At 32.8% G+C, this 22,287-nt stretch overlaps 1 protein-coding gene across 1 annotated transcript in view; it reads right to left on the bottom strand.

Moving 5' to 3' along the window:
- LOC128988407 (facilitated trehalose transporter Tret1-like) overlaps window positions 1–21,299 on the bottom strand; it is a 37,776-nt gene extending 16,477 nt beyond the window's left edge. Inside the window, exons 1-3 of the mRNA XM_054409661.1 lie at window positions 21,167–21,299; window positions 7,306–7,453; window positions 441–696 (exon numbers count right to left, since the gene is read on the bottom strand). Of these exons, the coding sequence (XP_054265636.1) occupies window positions 441–696; window positions 7,306–7,453; window positions 21,167–21,229 (467 nt within the window). The 5' untranslated portion in view covers window positions 21,230–21,299. The remainder of the gene's footprint in view (window positions 1–440; window positions 697–7,305; window positions 7,454–21,166) is intronic.
- Window positions 21,300–22,287: the final 988 nt, after the last annotated feature.

Here is a 22,287-nt window from a genome sequence, read left to right as displayed (position 1 = left end):
TGAACCAAAAAGGAAGAGTGGATGGCGCATGAAAACCAAAGCCCAATCAACTAGGTACATATTCATAGATTACTTGGCCCATATCATAGACAAATAGAATAAATATATACCGTCAGCTGTGCTGTGGTTAGCATAAGTTCTGGCGTCCACCGCTAGGTTTGCCGTGTAGTTACTGCACACACCGGTGCAGTGTCTGCTGGTTGCATACGGCTCCTGCGCTCCTCACCTGCAGCAGTGTGCGCCGTAACTACACGGCACTCTTAGCGGTGGGCGCCAGAACCTTTTGACAGTGTATATTTTATTCTATTTGTCTATGCCCAAATACATTCTGCTTTTTTATTTATTGAATCCAGCTTTTCGACAACAATATGAAATTTTAAGTTCATTAAATACTTAGGAACTCTTATAAACTAAGTTCTTTTAACACTTGAACCCTTTACCAAAGCACACCCCTGAGGCGCGGTTCAGTTATCTCTCCGATGTAGGACAGCACGGGGGCTTCCATGAAGCCTACGCTGAGACCCATGACAGTGACAGCAGCGTACAGCCAGGGTACACTAGTAGCGCTGTACAGCATCAGCCACCCAATCAGCTGGGGGATGTTGACTACCAACATGCATCTCTTGCGGCCAAACATGTCCTGCAGGAACCCGGACACTAAGGAGCCCACCGGCTGACTGATGAAGATTATACTGCCTGCAGACAAACAGGGGGGTAAGGATAAGGTACCGTAGTTGGTAGTTTGTAAAGGAAGATAATAATAGCATAGACAAAAAGAATTAAATAGACCGACAGCAGTGCTGTGCTGCGGTTAGCATATATTCTGGCGTCCACAGCTAGGAGTGCCTTGTAATTTCAGCTGCAGCGTCAAGCTCAAATGAGTGTGTCCATGACAAGTTGGTAGTTAAAGCCAGAGTTTCCAACTTCTGGAGAATTCCCCAGAATCCATGGAGTAGGAGTTTGTTCCGTTGTTTTTTGGTGTTTTAAAAATTTCTGGGGATGAAAAACGGCTTTTCCATTAAAATGATGTGATTTCAGAATGTTGTACTTCATCTATATTGAAAGTGGGTCTGATACCTTGGTAGCATTTCGTTTGCAAGGGTGGTAGTGCTGGTAGCAGACAGTGAGTCAACGACGGCAGCGACACGACAAACACTGAGCACGCTCTAGCGGCACATTGCGGAACCTTCCTTTGACAGTCTATATTAATTTATTCTTATTTGTCTATGATAATAGTAATTAAAATCACATTAAAGCAAGGGTAACTCATCACATAATGATTTACAGGATGACTCTTGTAATTTAATTCATGTTAACTTGAAATTAATAACAAAAACTAGAATTTATGATTTAAAATGATGAAGGGGTCGGCTATGGAATGTAGTTCTATCCGTAGTCGATGCTAGCTAGTAAGGAAGGTAACAATTGTTAATCACGATTGATTAGATCATAATTGTCCTTAGAATAGTACCTACCTTACTAAAATATCTTGGTTAACTGGCATCAGCGAAACCTTTGACTTCGGGACTCTATTTTAATTTTCTCTGATAACGCTGTAGAAAATTTTAAAATGCAAAATGAACAAACATTTAGCCAAAACAGAGTGGCTGTTGTTTACTGTTATGCACTGATTTCGATCATATTCCAACTTTGTTACCAAGACACAGAGCAAGATCAAACTTATTGTTAACACTTGTTTAATGACACATCAACTAACACAGTAACAAAACCCTAGGACGAAGATAGAGTTTAAGTCTGATATGGCCTCACACTTTAGCTCATTCAACTACTGTTCATTTTTATAAAAACCGGCTAGAGCTAGTCCATTATAAATGCCTACCCTTCCCTTAATCTAAAAGTTAATGTTAATGGCTGAACTAGTAGGGATTAAGCCTTCTTAGTATGTTCAAGACATAACCTCACTTAGGAACCTGATCAGATTGTAAAAACAGAAATTAATTCGAAAACATTATTTTACTAATCATTGGGGGAAATATTCATAATTATTAAATATGACGATAAATAACATCAATGCACAATAATTAAATTAATTTAGCTTAGAAATGCATGTGGATATGATTAATGAAGCCTAATTCCTCACTTGATTTTCCCTACTGGAACTTAGTATTGTTAATGAAGACTGTGCGTTTATTATACTTAAAATAATGAAACATTTGCCAAACTCATTGGTGAAATACACATACATCAATTTTGTGTCCAATCACCTTGTAGTCTAGTCATAACCTTGTTAATGATCAAAAGCGAATTCTTGGGCTTGAGTCATTAATCAATTTAGTTGGGTTGTGGTCAAGGATGGATTTGTACCGGAAGTTTAAATTCAATCCTAGTCCTAGTTCACATTGGCACAACTGTTTTAACTACAAACACTATCTTAATTTAATTGTGCCACATCTAAAAATGTAAATAGCAATTGAATACTATGGAAAATAACACTTTTTTCTTAAATGAGCTGAACAAATTGTTTTCAATATTTAGTGTTAGAAAAACCATCAAATTTGTATAATTTCCTAAAATTTATTATTTTAATACATTTTTTTAGTGCTTATATTGATTTGTATATGAAAATAGTTACAATGGATCGAGGGTGTAAAGTCAATAGAAAGCAATAAAAAGGGAATATTGAAATTTAAATCAGTACTATGTACAGGATGTAAATCAGTAACATGGATGAGAGAGGGTGCTTCCCACACGCACTGAGTACTATTTGGTAACTTTGGTAGACCTACCATGTCCGAGTGACCGAATTTGTAATATATTTTACATGCACAGAATATTCGTGTGTTTTGGGTGATAAGTAGGTTTTGTAAATAATAAATCACAAACCAGTTGGATAGGAACCTTACAGTTCACTGCAGTTTACAGAGGAAGAGCGGCCAACACCGATAACAAATACATATTTTTGTCTGAAAATGCACATAGGTGTTTAATCTATGAATATATCTAATTAATAGTTATTTTTCTATAAACCGCTTTGCAACTGTAAATATAAGAATAAATAATTTTGGTTTCTAGTCGTATAATGCATCTCTTAAAATGTGTTATTGCCAAAGTTTGATTAACTTCATACATAGTAATTAAATTTATTGATAGTTAAAAGAACATAATTACTAACAAAATCAATTACCTAATCATATTGAACAATGAAATATTTGCCAAGAGCCAACCCTAAAAAAAAAAAACTGCAATAAAATATTCACCACCTAGTCACGTGAGGTATAAATAAACTTTACAAAAAATTGAAAACAGGTTCCACAGACAACCAAAGTGACTAACAGCCCCGCCCTGTAAAGTATAATTGCTCTATGTAAAATATTACATCCACCTAGACCTTGAACATTGGCAACAGCCCAGCGTCCTTTCACGGCCGTAACCCACGTGTGGTGTCACAACTACACAGCAAACTACCGTCCCATCGCGATGCTACAGATTGTTTCAAAATCAACTAAAATTTGTATTTGATAATAGTAACGTTTAGTTTGTTGATCAGGATAATATTTAACATATTTTAGGCAAGAGATTGAAGAGAATGCAGTGTTGTGCTATGGTAAATGTGTTGTAGAAGTGTTACGTAAGCCGTAACTCTGCTTAGTAGGTCAAACACGAGACTATACTCGCATCTAGAGTGCAATGACACGGAGATTACATAACGAATCACAGGATTAGATAGCATATTTTCAAGGTCGTGTCGGCTTCGGTTCTGGTATTTTGTGGAACACTGTTTCGCTGTATGGATATGATTTGCATCATTTTGCTAACTTGTAACACATAATGTTTATACTGTACTTAAAATCATAACATGTCGGTTAATGTAGATTGCATGAACATTGATTGATGATAATGAAACTGTTACCGATTTCTCCATGTAAATTGTATTGCTTTAATTTGTAGAATACCTAAATATGTGTAGCACAACATCTTTGGTAGAGGTGGTTGGCAGTTGCCTTGTTTAATTAAAGGAGACTAAGTAGCCTACTGAACTATTATAGTTCATAAAGTAACGTAACAAATAAAACTGTAGACATACTGACACACAACACAAATTGTGATTTAGCTTTAACAAATAACTTATTTTTGGAATTTAGTTTTAGATTTTCAAGGTTATTTATTGCACTTAAAAACATTGGCTTGGATAAATTAAACACACAAAATCATTATGCAACCTTGATTTGTTGCATAACGACGATTCACATTGTTATAACCAGCAAAAATAGAAACTACTTAACCGAAAAAAAATACTAAGAAGTATGAACCGACGGTTTAAACTTTTTGAAAAAAAAAAACAAAAACAGAAAAATAAACAAGGAATTTCTCGTTGAACCATAAATAGTATATTTAACTACTAGTACTGAAGTAATGACAATCCCAGAGTGATGAAAAGAATTGTTCTTTAGTTTATCAATGTTTCTGGAGTTGCGAAAATTGATTTACCGCAGAAAGATTAAACACGTTCCACGTCATAAACAAAAGCATATGGAAATTCTCTATCTAGATGTTGATTAGATCAGCTGTGATTTAAGCACGTCATGACGTCATTTTAGCGAATTGGCCGACAACAATGTCCAGTCGTGACTGTGATAACCTCGAGCCTTTCTAGACTTGGGAATTGGCGTTCAACAAATCTTTGTTTTAATATTCACCTAGTTATATATACAGTGAGGTGTGGCATACCGTGAACCCTCAGCAAGACAACGCACTAAATCATAATAACAATTTGTAAATAACGTCTCTTATGAGAGGAGTTTGGTAGGGCAAAATGTTTTGTATACATTTCTGGGGAACTTTTAAGTGTATTTTTAATTCCTTTTAATATTATAAATTGCATTAAGGCAATATTTTGTCAATTTGTCATTGGATATCATTGCTGTGTTGAATGGATTTGAAGGAGTATTACTTTAGAAAACTATTACCTACAAAATTTTCCATTATCGTAATTCATTTTTCTTAAAACTGTTGTGAATGGTTCAACATAGGAACATTTTAGTTACCAACCTAATTTTATGGGGATTTTTGTTTCGTATACATTTTCATTCTGGCCATATAAAAACTATAATGGGAAATTATGAGGATGTTTGGTGAATGATTGTTTATGATAAGTACCCTACTTTAAATCTCAAAAGTACAGTTAGTATCACAAAAAGGTTGTACAAAAACCTGCCCCCACGATGTGTTTACTACTTGTACAGCAATTTGTATTGTAAAACATGAAACTGCATAATATGTCGTATAGACGAAGGGAGATGCGCAGTAAATACCATAGAAATAATTGTAATCAATATTTAAATCAATTATCCACATTTGCTCACGACTAAAACTGCATTCCTCAACGAGTGCTGAGGCAGATGCAGCCTTGAAACCAGAAGTGACTTATATGCCTTGGTAATCCTTTCAACAATTTAGTAATGTGAGGATGTAAATATACAACTCGTGTAGGTAATTAATTATTCATACAATTAAAATGAAAACTCTAATATTACAAGTCTGTTGTATTTTTTCGGTATGGCGGAAAATGATCTCAATACATCATGACTTGACTTTTGAAAATAATTAACACATGCTTCAGATCTACAGGTTTAGATTAGAATCGTACCATTCAAGGATGACACCTGCAGATAGTGTAAACCGGCAATTCGGAACAGTTTGAACAATAGCTTCAACCGCAAATGCACTAACAAATAATAACAACAACATGCCAGTCAACGATCACATAAGACCAATGTTCTTATGTGATCGTTGATGCCAATGACATAGTGGTGATACAAAAAATTGAACCCTTAATAATATGTATACAATCAATGATTCTATTATTGATAATAGTATATCAAAACTTGTCAAAGTAGAGACAAAATTTAAGGATTGAAGGTGAAAAATATGTGTAGCCTAGTCCATTGTATAGCAATGCAAAGAACAATATCCTACGCGTGCGTTATTATGTGTTTGTTGTTCATTGTTGGTAACGTTATTTAAGTAACGATTGCTGCTATTTTCTGTATTAAACCCACTAAATACAAGCTTTCACCGAGACCAGGTTCTGTTTGATAAGTTGTATGCACTATGTCACCTGAAGACAGATTCAAATAAGCAATTTTGCCAAACTGTATAAATGTAAAACATTGATCAGCACTTTTCTTTGATCCCTTATTTTCGTCATAGTAAAAATCATTTATTACTAGGCCTGCCATATAGTTTAATAGAAATGTTTAAAATATAAAATAATAAAGTAATTATCGTGCTACACATAAGTAACATTGGTACTTTGTAATTGGTACCCACTTAATTAGTCTTTAGAGATATTTAAAATTTAAATGAAGTTTCGCAACTTTCCCAGATTCATTTCTCTCTCCAGTTTCACCAAACAATGCCTAACCTTGAATCATTGCTCTCACAAAAGTAATTCGGCAATTTAATTACCTGCATGGGAACCTTAAGAGTTAGTTAAATATAACTATTTCAAAAACGGAACCCAGTTGCATGGTTATATAACATAACAAGGGATATTATATAAAACAGAAATGCCGTAACATACATAACGAAATGAGTGAGTAGGTTCGTTTGTATGTTTTACATTAATAAAAATAAAAATTACATATTCAAAATTTAAAATTTAATCCTGTTTATGGTTGCATTATATTAATGTAACATGTAAGTTTATCTTGAATGCAACTGCGGATCCTTCATAAAAATGTACAAGTAAAATTACAAACGTTGGAAATAGTATAATAAAAAGCGTACCGTATTCATTGGTTCACAGTTTTACTCACCAGATTAAGAAACTTTAAACGTACAGAAAAAATTTAAGGATTAAGGGTGAAAAATACGTGTAGCCTAGCATATTGTGTAGCAATGTAAAGAATAGTATCCTACGGGTGCGTTATTATAATATGTTTGTTGTTTATTGTTAGACAAAATTTAAATCCTACATGATTAAAGACTTAATTTTAATAAATAGTTATGAAATTAATTAAACTGTAGTAATTAAACTAAAGTTATTTAAAAGATGTATTTTCAAAATGTTGCCCAACATTTCTTTTATAGGTGAAAAGATTCAAAATATTTTCTGCAGCAATCGCAGATTCAAACAAAATAGCTTGTATGTTTAAATTTCATTATGATATTTTGACCATTGAAATGCCTTAACAGTTTTTAACTATTAAATCCGCGATGCAGACGTTATGATTGTATCCTGCTAGTAAAAATAACTGACTCAAAATTACAAATAGAATTAGCCCTATCAAGCCATTGACAATCGTGACTAGCTATGGGTATTTCTATGGTGTATTCTCTTACCGAACCAGGAAGCTGAGTACTCGTCAAGCTCCACGCCATGGATCATGGTGGCGTTAGGTTTGGCCAACTCCCCTATAACTATGGTGGGCATGCCGAAGATGAGGCCGACCCCCATGATGACGAAGCCAAATGCAGTGGCGCCTAGCACCTGAAACCATTATTAAATTATACATACTGCAGAGCCTTACATTATTAATAAGGGTTTCATCATGTTCATTTTGGAGGGTAAATTAAGAGAGCATCCTCTCAAAACTATCCAACATTCAAATGAAAACCGGAAGGGTGAACCTAAAAGGTAGCAGCATTATAATGCTTGGGGGTTTTTATGCGAAAATAGAGATGCATCAAATAATTGAGTATAACCTCCCCCTCTAAAACATATTGTAAATGAAACTGCAATTTTTTGCGTATAATACCTTTCATATACGGTGGTGTCACAAGGGTACACAGTACCTTCAAGATCGCCGCAGACACGCTGACAGATCTTTTCCATCTTTGTTAGAATGTATTTTTCCCTCTAACAATAGTTCCTGCGATACAAAACCCTACGATTCTCTACGATGGATCCATTTGCCACTAGGTATTTACTCAGGGGAGGTATAGAAGAGGCTACGATGACAGCTGTGGGCTTCTTATTAGCTGAGGGAACGCCATTACCGTAACAAAACGATCAGTGGTCATCGGCCTCGGTAGTCTAATGGTTAGCGTGCCGGGCTGATATGCTGAAGGTCCCGGGTTCAAATCCCGCTCGTGGCATTAACTTTTTGTCCAAGATTTTTTTATTATCAGCAAGTTTGGTTGGTTTAGTTCGGTTATGACAGTTTAATTTTATTATTAAATCATTATAAAATTTTAGTAGAGCAATTTCTAGTTTTATTTAATAAACAGAATTATTTTTTCTATTAATAAACTTTTGTTATATTATTTCATTATCAGCAAGTTTGGTTAGTTCGGTTAGGTTATGATAGTTTAATTTTATAATTAAAAAATAATAAAATTGAATTTGAGGCATTTATAATTTTATTTTATGAACAGAACTATTTTTGCGATTAGTAAACCTTCTTTGCCAAAGTACTCTTTACTACAGCGCTGTTCACGGAGGAATTTTGAACTAATGCCTCATTCGTACCTCCCCTAAGTCAGACCCTTTGCCACTATACTCTAAACACATGGGCTGTGGTAAAATAGGAGTTTACGCAACGATTGCGTTAAGTGAGTCTTTACGACACGAGTAGAAAATTTAAGGCACGAGCCTTGGCGAGTGCCTTAAAAACTTCTACGAGTGTCGTAAAGACTATTAACGAGAGTTGCGTACACTACTTTACCTACGACCGTTTTTTAATTACTTTCAATTTGGATTTAATTACTAACAATCACTACTGATAACTTTTTAGAGAGGTTATGTTTTCGTGTATTGTCATTGCCACTGAAAGTGATGCAACGACTTGTTGTATAATCAGCTGATTTCCTGTAATTACGTGTTTGTTAAACTTCGTTAAATATTACCATATATTACATTGCTGCAGCATTCTTACCATAAATTATATTGTATCAGGTACAATTCGGCAAATATTTCATTTATTTTTGGACTTCCACTAACTTAATTAAGAATACGCGAGTATCAACATGAACAAGTCGGATCAACAATTAAATTAGTCAACTGGTCAGCTGATCAGCTGATTAGTTGACGTTCGAAGCATTACAATTTTAATTCTTTTCTCTCAATACTTGAACCTCATTGGTCCGTTACCTGTGTTGATATGAGAAAAACTATGCTGATATGAAATGAAACTATGCTGATATGAAAGTAAACAGCTGTAAAGTGAAACTTTTCAATTCTAAGAACTGAACTGAAATGGCTACTTTAAAAAACGGTCGTAGGTAAAATAAAGTTTCTTAATCTCATGTACCTAAAACCAAATTACTGTCAACAAACAAAGGAGTAACTACTCTGAGTTTTTGGGAATGGTTGGAAATTTGCATAATCTCACAAGGTCAACGAGAGGCGATTCGAACAAGTTTTAATCAGGTTTTAGACAAAGAAATTTACACCTCCCACAAGTTTTGCACTGACCACAGAATTTCCCGTTTTATTCTCAGTCTGGCCTTGAATTTTCAAGGTTGAACCGTAACCCACATCAGAGCTGATTAATGGCGGGGAATTTGAAATCAACTAGAGTTATAGAAAGGGCGCGGTCAATAACATAAACAGCCTAGCCCTAGACCAAACCAGGTACAGTACTAGTATAGTCATAGTCTACCAAAACGTAGAAATCTACTTCGTCTTTAACAGGTAGCTTTAATTACGAACGTGCAGGGTAAAAACATCTGTCATATTTTCCGTAGCATTTAAAAGGTTGATGAAAATAACCACTCATTAAACAAAATCATTTGTTTGTTATGAATGGTAGACGTCGATTTGTTCTGGAAGTAGCCTCGTAGATAAATGCGTGGACCAGAATTGAGATTAGCTTAATTCTAGCTGTACAAAAAAGTTTAAACGGTGTAAAATCCTTAAAGACTATTTCTTCTTAGTTGTGGAATGGGGACTTTTTTGGAACAGTTAATGGACCCTTAAGATTCAGGGAGTTGATGTGTAATACAACTTAGAAGAAATAATTTACATTAAGTTTTTATTCTTTACACAACACCATATGAAATATACCGGGTGTCCCAAAAAGAATGGATCAAAAGTAAACTTGCACAAATACTTTATTATTAAAGATAACTTTATATACACTTTTTTCCTTAGCTTCATAAGTTTTTCCTACCATTGTTTCACTGCCTAATCTATACATGTTCTCCGCTATTTAGTGAAAGAAATCAAGTACATGTTCCAAATCTTACTGCACATTGTGGTGTAATTTTTCCAAAGGCTTACCTTATCTTTGCTTTAAATTGATCTATAATTGAGATGAATGAGCAATAGACACACTTCATCTTTCACAAAACCAAAGACCTAAAAATTCACACCACAGATGTTATCTTCACAAATCATCCAATACACCGTGCTTTCAACTGCAACTCTATTTATTACAACTTAATGTTTTAAAATGTTAAGCAGCCTACAACAATGGAACAGCTGATTTCTGTTGAAGGGAACCGAAAGAAACTCTTAAGATATCAGCTTTAAAATTAGCCATAGTTGACTTTTCTAGGACCTTTGGTAACACGTAAATTAAGCTATAGATTTGATCCATTCTTTTTGGGACACGGTGTATAGGATTGTAGTTACAGAAACTTATGGATTATAGCAAAAATCGTCTTATCTTAATCACATTTTTAGTAGTATTGGTAAAAATAATTGAATATTATAAAATCATAAGAATAGTGTTAACTTAAATGTAAAAAAAATGACAAAACTCATATACGACTAATTTAAGACTTGATGTGGTACATAGCAATTAAATTTTGTTTGTTATTATAAAAATAAATAAATCCATCAAAAGCACTGAACTGGAATAAAACTAATAAGGCTAACAATAATTGCGATTTCATTCAAAATCAATAAGTCACAAGAGAAATGAGAATATTTAATTTTGCTATAAAACCAAGTGCTTGACTGTGAAACAGTTTTTATCATCATGAAGCTGAAAAAGTATTGTTTCTACAAAGTTCTTTTTGAAAATACATGTTGAATGATAATCCAAAACCAAGCAAGCTACACGATTTAGGTACTGTAATTAAAAACAATGGGTTGTGTAAAGCGTGTTGTTATTAAAGCTGTTTAGCTATGGAACTGTGAAAAAATAAAACTGTTTTTCACCAGCAAAAATGTCAGGGTAAGTCATAATTTAATAAGGGGTATATATCGATATTCTAAACCAAGATGAAATGAGTACAAGATGAAATGAGGCACAATACGAGTACTTGTATTGGATCTAGCATTTGAACCATATATTATGTTTATTTCTTGTATTGAAAATTCAAACTACAGTAAACATAATTTATTTTTGTAAAAAAATACAACCGACTTCAAACGCTCTAAAAAGAATGAAATAATTTCAATGAAGTAAACTTTTGTATAAGGCAAGCTCACGTATTTTAAGTCGGCTCTATGATGATTTTTGATGCAAAATTAAAAGAGGGTGTCCATATTGCAGGTGACTATCTATAACTAAAGGTGTTAATCTGCATGCCTTTTTCATAGTTATGCGTTAAGTGTTATTTTATTGCCGTAATCAGAGATCGGTATTATAGTGGTATTAACGAGTATCTTTAAAAAGATTATAACGCATTTAAATGTTTCTAACTTGGAAAAGTAACGTTTTAATACTAAACTAGCTTCTTTTCCCTATCATAATATCAAACTAAATTATTTTCCTATTCATATAGAACATTTGTGTGTGTTATTTTCATAATGCATTTATTCTGAAGTAAACACAAAATACAAGAAAATCTTTCCTTTAATATTTACACATTAAACAAACACATTGAACAACACAGTTCAGTATGTTTTTTATATATTTATGTTATCCAGCTACAATTTATTGATTTTCAAAATACACACACAATATTTAATTTCAATCATATTTGCAGTTTGAGCCGCGCCGACTTGAAATACGTGAGCTTGCCTAATACAAAAGTTTACTTTATTGAAATTATTTCATTCTTTTTAGAGCGTTTGAAGTCGGTTGTATTTTTTTACAAAAATAAATTATTTCATGATTTTTAGTGACTGTATAATTTTTTATATATTAATTACTTGATGATTTTTGATAAGCAAAACTGTTTGAAACAATCAAAAGTTCCACAGAACAATCATTATTTTAAAACTGCTTGAGTCACCTGTTCAAGTTACATAATCAATGGGTATGGAAATAAACATCTTTAGATATTCCTTAAGAAAGAAAGAGTTGTCCATTACATTAGGCCTAATGAAAAACTAATTGTCTTTTCTAGATACATTGAAATGTCAGACATCATCGTTTCCTGCAATCGGTGTACTTCTACATTATAAAAATAAATACAGTAACGTCTCAATCCTTTTGGATCAATATGAAAGGTTATTCCTCAGCTACCAGCACTAAAAAATCTCTCAAAAGTGGAAAATTGGTCGTTAACACTATAGTACCTTTCGTATAGTACCTTTGGAAAATATTATATGAAAGATTGGTTCAGCTAAAAGTGGTGTGTCATGTAGGGGGTTTTGTTTGCTCAAGATATAGCCTAGTCGAAATTGCAAATCATCTTCCTCTAAGACTTTCCGAAGCAGGCATAATAGTATTGATATGTTATAGTAACTGGGTAGAGAATACGCAAATAAAATATGTATATAAAAGATTGGTTCAGCTAAAAGTGGTGCAAGCCATGTAGGTGGTTTTGTTTGATCAAGATATAGCCTAGTCGAAATTGCAAATCATCTTCCTCTAGGACTTTCCGAAGCAGGCATAATAGTATTGATATGATATAGTAACTGGGTAGAGAATATCAATAAACATCCCACATCTGCAAATGTATGTTTAGTAATTAAAATATTTAACACTTTTAAGACAATTGACGATTATGCACTGTCACACTTCTTAGGTCGTGTAAGGAATAATTGCATTTGATTTATATTTAGACCTGTTTTACGAATGGTTTGGTTTACACAATACACCTTTATTTGTCAATATCATACAGCTATCCACTGAAACATATATGTTTTTGTAAGTCAGAATATTCAATACTAAAAACAGAATTACTGTATACACAAATCAGGTCAAACGTTAAAATACATTTTTTATAGTAACCAAAACAAAATGCATTTTTCTCAATGTAATTCATTTAGGCTCCATGGCAAGAAATAGTTTATTGATCAATATGAAGCAACTGTTTCATGAAGAATTGTCTGTAGCTTCATTTAAATGGTTTCAACTAACAGCTGTAGGAATGTTATTATTATTTATTGCCTTCTCTGCACAAATGTAAACAATCTGCACAAATGTAAACAAAATAAATGTTGAATATTTAAGGTTTTCAGAATTTTTCACCGAAAAAAATATTATACTTAAACATAATATATAAGGTACCAAATAGAAACTCTCCTGGTTATTTTGGCGGTGGAACCACACTGATCGGTAAAAGAATCACAGAGAAATTGGTGAACATACATAGAAAAAAAAAACATCGCCACAAACAAATTGAGAACCTCCTCCTTTTGTTGGTAGTGGGGAAGTCGGTTAAAAATAGTTTTTCGAGACTCACAGCTGTATTAATTCTGCAGAAGAAGAGAGTATGAATCCAGGAAAGCCCATTTAAAGATAAAGTAGAAAACAGTTAGTCATTGATTATAGAAACTACACGTTTTATATTATCAGTGACAGCATTGAATGTAATTTATTTTACAAAAAATCTATTCAACGTTACTTCCTAATATCCTTTAGTCATTAAATGGAAATTGAAATGTAGGTCCACAACATGAACTGGCCAGTGAAAATGTCTTTGTGTCCACCTTTAGATATTTTGATCTGATGGTTTTATTGCAATGGAAAGCTAGACGAACACCTTGTAATACCTAGTATGAAATTCATGTCATCTAAATTGCAATAGCATGTCATAGCGTTAAATCGCAGCAGGATGTAATGTAGCCGGTATACAGTATTCATAAAAAAGGTGTAAAGCAACCAGAAGGCACGTTTTTATATCGTCAGAACCGGTATATATAATAATCGGCTTGTCTAATGCTTGTAATTATTAGTTGTAAGTTGTACATAATTGACGGTCTGGGTGCCCGGCGTTTACTGTGGGAGTCAGATATCCGTCAAACGATTTGTACGTGTTTGCTTATATGCCAGTAAATTGTATAGGTGTAAAAACATTTGAATTTTAACTATTTTAAGACAATACTGAACAACGGATGTGTATTAGACAAACACGTATTAAGACATTTATAAGACTAAAATTTTTTCTAAGGAATTTCTTATAAAACAATCTATATTAAGTAAAATATGACACACACATAATTTATTTTTGAACAGTACGTCCAGTGGTCGAAAACTCGACCAAAAATATGTAAATGAAATGAAATGAAAAATGCTTGATTTATTCAGGCAAAGTTAGGGCCACATGGCTGTTTTTTACACTATGTAATGTGTACAAAGTAAACCCCACACTGTAAATAAAACATGTGATTGGAATTTGTTTTGATTTTCTGTCTATATTTCGTTGTTATTTCATCACCACCATTACAACCCATATTAATTTTTTTTAAGTTTTCAAGTTAATTTTTTGTGGTTATTTTTGAGCCTAGGTATTTTAATTTTTAAAGGGATTCTGCATACCTACACAAAAATATCTTTCTAACAGTATGCGTAGAGTCTCCCTGCGATGCACACGAGTTTGAGAAAAAATGTTTTAAAGAAACATGCTTGCCTATTAATATATAGATGGATGAAACTAATAGAACATGTAGGTTGTTTACACATATACTGCTAATATTCATTATTCTAGGATCTGAAAATCATAGACTCTCCAATACGTGTGAGGGAAGTTAATAATCTTGTAATTGGTCTCCCACGCCCAAACAGTTATTAGGTAATATGAACATTCCTGAAATTAACTACCTGACTACGGCGTTGGTTGATTAATGTGATAATCACTGTTGCTATTAATTTAACTCATTATTTAATACACCCACAACAGTTTGTCAATAATTGTTACCTAAAAGCGTTTGGCCCTAGATTTCAGTTACTAACATTCACTTTAAGTAGTATTTCATTCAAATTAACGTAGCGTTTCATTTTAAGAATGCTTCTACGTTACATCCCTGAAAAAGAATTTCTTGTTTAGGCCAGACAACAGTTTTTTTTAAAATTTCATAACAAGATTAGAAAGTGAGACATCACATTATTTGAGACTATATGTTTGAAGTGCGAGTCACGTTAAATATGGTCGAAAATATGTATAGACCCACTTTTACTTGTTTTTTGGACGTTGCTTTTCGCTACACTACAAAGAATAATTATTTTCTCAATTAAAATACACATGGGATATTTTCTTTATTACAGTTAGGAACATTTAAAAAATCATAGCATTGTAAATATGGTCCTGATTAAAACATATTTTAATAGAAATAATTTAATTGTAAAATCAATTTGGTTGGATTTATTAGTATCTAGTAATATCAAAACGTTTGAAGACGACTCTCATCTTGTAACCTACAATGGGACAAGTATACAGTGTTGTGTGTGTGTTGTGAGTGTAGAGTGTTGTGTTAAGTACGAACAGAGGTGACGTCCCCAGCCCAAATGAATATTAATATAATTGCGTTTGCTTTATCATTGATAAAAATTTTAATATGTATATAGCACCAATCTCATTTAATTGTCAAAGGCTTAGTCTAATTGAAACATATATGTTGTGAAAGCACTAAGAATATTCCATTTTGACTCTTTGGAATAGCGGAATGGTTTTAGAACTTTGCTCAACATTTAATGACTTTAATATAACCACACACAATAAAAAAAATGCAAGTTCGACGAATTCTGTCAACCACCTTCAAGTGATAGTTTCTACGTCAACTGAAACTGATCGCATTACAGACTAGGCCTACATCAGGATTACTTTACGTAGATTAATTTAACCTTATGTAATATTATTTGAGAAGTAATCCTGAAGGTAACTCACAAAATGAAGTTAATGACTTTATACTTCACATTTTTCTTTGTCTTAAGCTTTAGAGAGGAGGTAAAAGCTGGTGAATGTGTTAGAACGTTATCAAGATGGAAGAGAACGGTAACCAGCGTGGAATGGGTGCGGTTATACACTATACACTACAAGGCCTTGATAGTTATACACTGTGGTAACGTGTGTGAATAATACCATGTTGTAGAACTAAAGCAAGGTGCAGTGATGCTCGCACGATAACATATCTTATTTATGACATAACCAAGAATAGGAAATTCGGCATTTTATTCTAAAAGAGGGACTAACCGTAGGAAGGGTGTATAATGTGGACACTGCTTCTTGTTTTGGTTTAAATATTTACTACAACGTCAAAATACGAGGTTGCGTAGTTTAAGGAAAAGATGACTGAAGAGCAAGTGATTAAAATAGCCAGGGGATAGACTTGTTTCTTGTGTCTTTCTACACCTTATTACTAAGATTAGCTAGTTGGCTCTTCAGCCAACAAGTTTGCGAGTCTTCACCTCCATTAAAAGTCCAATAATTAAGGTCACCTACTTCACAAACGAATCATACGATGATAATTTATTATATTATTTCAATTGCTATACAAAATTGTGGTAGAGCCTATACTATCCAATCGTTGACCATCCAATCTTCTGTGATATTCTTTGTGGACGAGTACCGTAAAACCTTACATAGCAGGTAGGCCTACATCGGCAACCTCTTTTGACGCCACTGCCTGTACTATTTATTGTCATACCCCTCTACTTTGCTGTACTTTCTGACTGTTTCATCTATTTAAAAAAAAATCATTGTTTCAAAATTTATTTATTTTGTACTAAGCTATCAATATTTTACTAAAAAACACACTTTATTATTTTCCTTGTAGCAGCAAACCTAGGTACTCGTTAAACCTAATGATATTAAAATATATTTAATTGAAAATCAATTCAGACAAATGAAAATTCGCTTAGTCGGCAGGTTTGCGGCGGCGGGGGTATTTTTATTCTTTTTTATTTAATAAAACACAACATGTTTGGTCTCTAAGGACATTTTCAAGTGTGTTAACCTAATCTCAAACAAAAATATTATATAATATAAGGGTACTTTGTTAAATATGTTTTTAGCGAATTTCCCTATAGGGAAGTAGCTATTACCGTAGGTCTCATGGTAAGACCTAAGCCCGGGACCGATTTACTTTTTCATTTTGATGTCCCCAGAGGCCAAAAACACCATTCGTTCAAATTTTTATACATCTATATATATATATATGTCCATCCGCAGGATAACTTCAGTAATTTTTGTCCGATTTTGATAAAATTTGGTTTGAAGCTGTAAGGCGGGATAAACTTGAATGAGTTCGCGAACCAGCATGATCGGACTATGGGAACGGGGGTTTATGGGGGGTTTTATGGGGTAAAAATAGGTTTTTCCCATTTTTTACCCTAAAAACACAAAATTTCACAATTTCTTTTTAAACCATTTTGTAGAGCTCAAAAAAACAAATAATTTAGTATGTTGAAGCGTTATTATGCGCCTAATTGTTACGGAGAAAATTCTAAAAAATTGTAATTTTAAAATTCCCATGTTATTCTTATGGAGAATAAGTCAACTGTTGTAGTTTGCTTGTTTATGAACATATTTTGATCGATTTTGGAAAATACTTTTATTTCTTACTAAACTATTATCATTTTATAAAAAAAAAACTTTTTTACGCTCCCTATTGCAGCAAACCTAAGTACTCGTTAAACTAATTCTATCTAAATAGGAAATAAATGTGCTATTTTTATGGAGGCATTTTAGTGTAAATCCAATCAGGTTAATGGAAATTCGCTTAGTCTGCAGGTTTGCTGCGGCGGGGGTATTTGATTTTTATTATATTAGTAGCCCTAAACATGCAAGAAAATAATATATATATCTATATATTTATTTATATATGTGTCCGTTAGCGCGATAACTCGAGCAAAAATGATCCAATTTTGATGAAATTTGGTACAAACGTGTAAACCTACGTTTATTCGAACGAGTTCGCGAACCAGCATAATCGGACTATGGGAACAGGGGTTTATGGGGTAAAAATAGATTTTTCCCATTTTTGACCCTAAAAAACTTTAAATTTCTAAATTTCTCTCTAGACCATTTTGAAGAGCTTAAAAAAACAAATAATTAAGTAAATTGAAGTGTTTTTGAATGTTCATTGACTGCGGAGAAAATTAAAAAATTGTAAATTTAAAATTCCCATGTTATTCTTTTTGAGAATAAATACACTGTTGTAGTTTGCTTGTTTATGGATATATTTTAATCACATTTGGCAATTTGGTTTATTTCATACTAAGCTAATATTTCAATAAAATACCCCCGCCGCAGCAAACCTGCCGTCTAAGCGAATTTCCATTTGGCCGAATTGATTTTCAATTGATCTATTTAAATAACATTAGGTTTAACGAGTACCTAGGTTTGCTGCTACAAGGAAACTAATAAAGTAGTGTATTTTTAGTAAAATATTGATAGCTTACTATAAAATAAATAAATTTGCCAAGTTTGATCAAAATATATCCATAAACAAGAAAACTACAACATTTTACAATATTCTCCATAAGAATAACATGGGAATTTTAAATTTACAATTTTTTTAGTTTTCTCCGTAACCAATAACCGTACAAAAACACTTTGATATACTGAATTGTTTGTTTTTTCAAGCTCTTTAAGAAGGTTTAGAGAAAAATTGGGAAATTTTGTGTTTTGAGGGTAAAAAGTGAGAAAAACCAATTTTTACCCCATAAAACCCCCCATAAAACCCTGTTCCCATGGTCCGATCATGCTGGATCGCGAACTCATTCAAGTTTATCCCGCCTTACACCTTCAAACCAAATTTCATCAAAATCGGATAAAAATTACTCAAGTTATCGTGTTCACGGACACATATATATATATATAAATCTATATATATATATATATACCTATATATATATATATATATACATATATAAAAATTTGAACGAATGGTGTTTTTGGCCTCTGGGGACATTAAAATGAAAAAGTAAATCGGTCCCGGGCCTAAGTCTTACCATGAGACCTTCGGTAATAGCTACTTCCCTATAGGGAAATTCGCTAAAACACACCTCAATATCTTCCCCGTAGCAGCAAACTTAAGTACTCACTAAAATTAATGTTTTTAAATAGGAAATAAATCTGAAAATTTATAGGGAATATTTTAGTAGAAATCAAGCCGGGTAAATGGAAATTTGCTTAGTATGGAGGTTTGCTGTGACGGGGGTATATTAAACATAATGCAGTTTATCTTTAATAATATCAGTGATTCTTTATCATTATTTTAAACCCTTATTGAACAATTGAAATTTTTACGTTCACAAAGTAGAGCTTACCAAAATGATAAATATTCTGATTAAATTCTTGGAAAAAAATATTTCTGTGAGAGCAAGACTTGCATAAGTAATGTGGTGAATAAAGTAGGCTACTTGGTATGCTAAGTTCCACATCTAGGGGTGTATTGCAACACAGCGTGTGATATGCTACATGTTGCAACATGCTGCAGAGGTGTTACTAGAGATCTATATCCACGTAGAGCACATATATACATGCGGGTGCTACTGTCCTAGTGCTATAACTGACACTAAACTTACCCACAAATCTATACGGCATTGCTCTGAACAATTACATAGTTTTGTACTTGTTAAGTCACCGGTTGTTTTTATCAGAATACATTTAGTATAGTTCTTTTATGACACATTTCATTCTACAAAGATTAAAACGTTTTTGAGTTTTCATTGTGGTAAAGGAATTTCTAAACGGGTTTAGCTTAAACTTTAATTTAAAAGAACCGTTTGGAAAATTTGTATGGCGTAGTTTAGTTGTATGTTGTGTGTTGTATGTTTTGTTTATATATTTAGGGGAAGTAAATAAAAAAGTACATTTAACAACGCTTAAAACAAATAACTATGAACTAGACGTATTTTTTATATGCTTTCCTCAAATTCTATGACATGTAAAACGCTGATCAAAACATTATATATTTTTGTTTATTATATGACATAGAATCGAACAATAAAACAAAAACAGCTTGTCAAGGGCCTAACTGAATGCAGATTATAACAAGGTAAAATAACAACGGGAAATTTGAAAACACACAAATCGAATTGAAGAAGGATGCTTTGAACGCATGGTAATAGCATGCAAATATTATCAACGCAATTTGTGGTTCCTGGCTTTGGGGTGATAAAGCATTCAATGCAAATGTCGAATGTTCACTCTTTTGTAGCCCTCATTGACATGCAGCTGTTGATATATTTTAATTCAGTATACATTGAGTTTTTATAAGATTTTTATTGATTTTTATGGAAACAGATCAGTAGTCAGCATAGATGAATAAATATACAGTAGTAACAATGAATAATAATAAATAATTATAATGATTACCATGACCATTATTCATTTTATTATGAATTACATTTGGCATAATCATTGAATTATTGTTAGTTGACAAAGACATAATGTAATGAAAAATAAGATTATAGAGTAACATGCATCAAATCCATTTTTGGAATTAACAAATTACTTTTAGCCTCTCAGTTGAAGTGCAAAAGTAAAAATCTCTTATTAAAATTAATTCAATTTATATCTAGTTTATAAAGTCAAAAGATATTTCATTTTTTGTTAATAAGCTCATATTGTGGTATTGTAAGAAAATAGTAAACACATGGTTTCGATTTAATCTTCAAACTTAACCAAGAGATGCACATTTAACAATTTATTTTCAAATTAATTACCTATCATGATTTCTAGGATTTTAGGATAAAAAATGGATTATATAGTATCATTTTTTAATTTAAAAAAAATATTAGATTTTATAATCTTCCAAGAGTGAATTTATATTTTATTAATGTTGCTCAAAGAACAGATTCGATTCCAAGCATGATTGGTGGTGGACCTATATGCAATTTCTTTTGTCTTTGAGCTATCAATTAATAATTGTAACAGGACATTTGTGTCAGTTTGTTTTACAGGTATTAATTTGTGTGAATTGAAATTCAGACACCTTTTGGGTAAAATATGAAGATACGGTAATAAGGTAATGAGATCGACGTAAGAAAGTATTAAGATCAAGCTTTTGATAGTTCATCTAGAAAAAATGACGTAAAGTAAATAAACAAAAATTGAAATTACTTACGAATTATACATTTAAAAATTAACACTTACTACACACTGTTGCTTATTTACATTGATTCCATTTTACCTGGGCGCAAGTTGACCTGAACGTTCCCCCAGACTCCTGAACCTCCATCTCGGTCGTGGTCATGCTTGGAACACTATCGGCGCGGGACTGAGCCCCTGTGGAACTCCCCCGCTCATGGCCTTGATGTCACGGAGCCCACAGTGGACACAGGAGCACCTGGGCCGTGCCTGGAGTAGGACTAATAATGCAAAAAAACTTCTGGTTGTATAATTAGTTTTGGCATTCTGAAGCATGCATTCCATCTATATGGGCCAGCTATAGAGAATTTTTTACTCAAATGGGTGTAGTTAAATCGATGGTTAAATGAAACACTCGTAGATTGCGCAAAATTCTAAAATTATAATTTCCAATATTTGTGGTTTCTGTGATAGATTAAGTGAGATAAAATGTTATTCCTAATAAAAAGGTTATTATCTCACTTTGTCTTATTTAACATTTTGATGATTCGACAAAAATAATTAATCGACATAAGCGCTATGTCGGTGGCCTAGGTCAACTACCAAACGTTAATAGGTATTTAAAATTGCCACATATGGTTATTTCACAATCAAAGGTTGTATGCACAATAAATTGTGGTCTGATCTGACCAAAACGCAATTTTAAGAATTCAGTATTTTTAAACCAAATTGTAAAAAAATGTAAATATTTCGAGTCACATTTTAGAATGAAACTAGCGTTTATAGTTTATTCTTACACACGAGTTTGTCAGCAAATAAATCAACGGAAATATAGTTTCCGAACTCTTATCACAAAGAAAAGTCTACGCACACGCATTTAGTTCGAAGTAAAACTGTAATAAGCTTATCGTATTCGTTCTACAACACGGTTGTGTACTTGAAGTTCCCCGAAACAAGAAACTAAAGAGATCACCTAAATAACTAAACTAAAACAGATATCAAAACATATTTTAAAAGTAAAACTACTGAACGGTGGCACGCTTCACGACTCGTCGGCCGGATATGCGCAATGTAGGATTAACGCATATCCGTCGGATTGTTGTATCCGCACAGGTTTGTGACCAGTCCGTTATATGCACAACCTTGACGTTAACTTATTGGTTTAGACTCAATGTCAACTTCATAGACAGTTGCAAATGCGAAACTTCAATTAAATTATTTAAA

This window comes from Macrosteles quadrilineatus, unplaced genomic scaffold (genome assembly GCF_028750875.1).
Source record: "Macrosteles quadrilineatus isolate MER2022 unplaced genomic scaffold, UCM_ALF_1.0 Scaffold_3__2_contigs__length_128488019, whole genome shotgun sequence".
NCBI classification, from domain to species: domain Eukaryota; kingdom Metazoa; phylum Arthropoda; class Insecta; order Hemiptera; family Cicadellidae; genus Macrosteles; species Macrosteles quadrilineatus.
The sequence above is the reverse complement of the archived record's forward strand: the minus strand, read 5'-3'. Positions and strand labels throughout refer to the sequence as shown.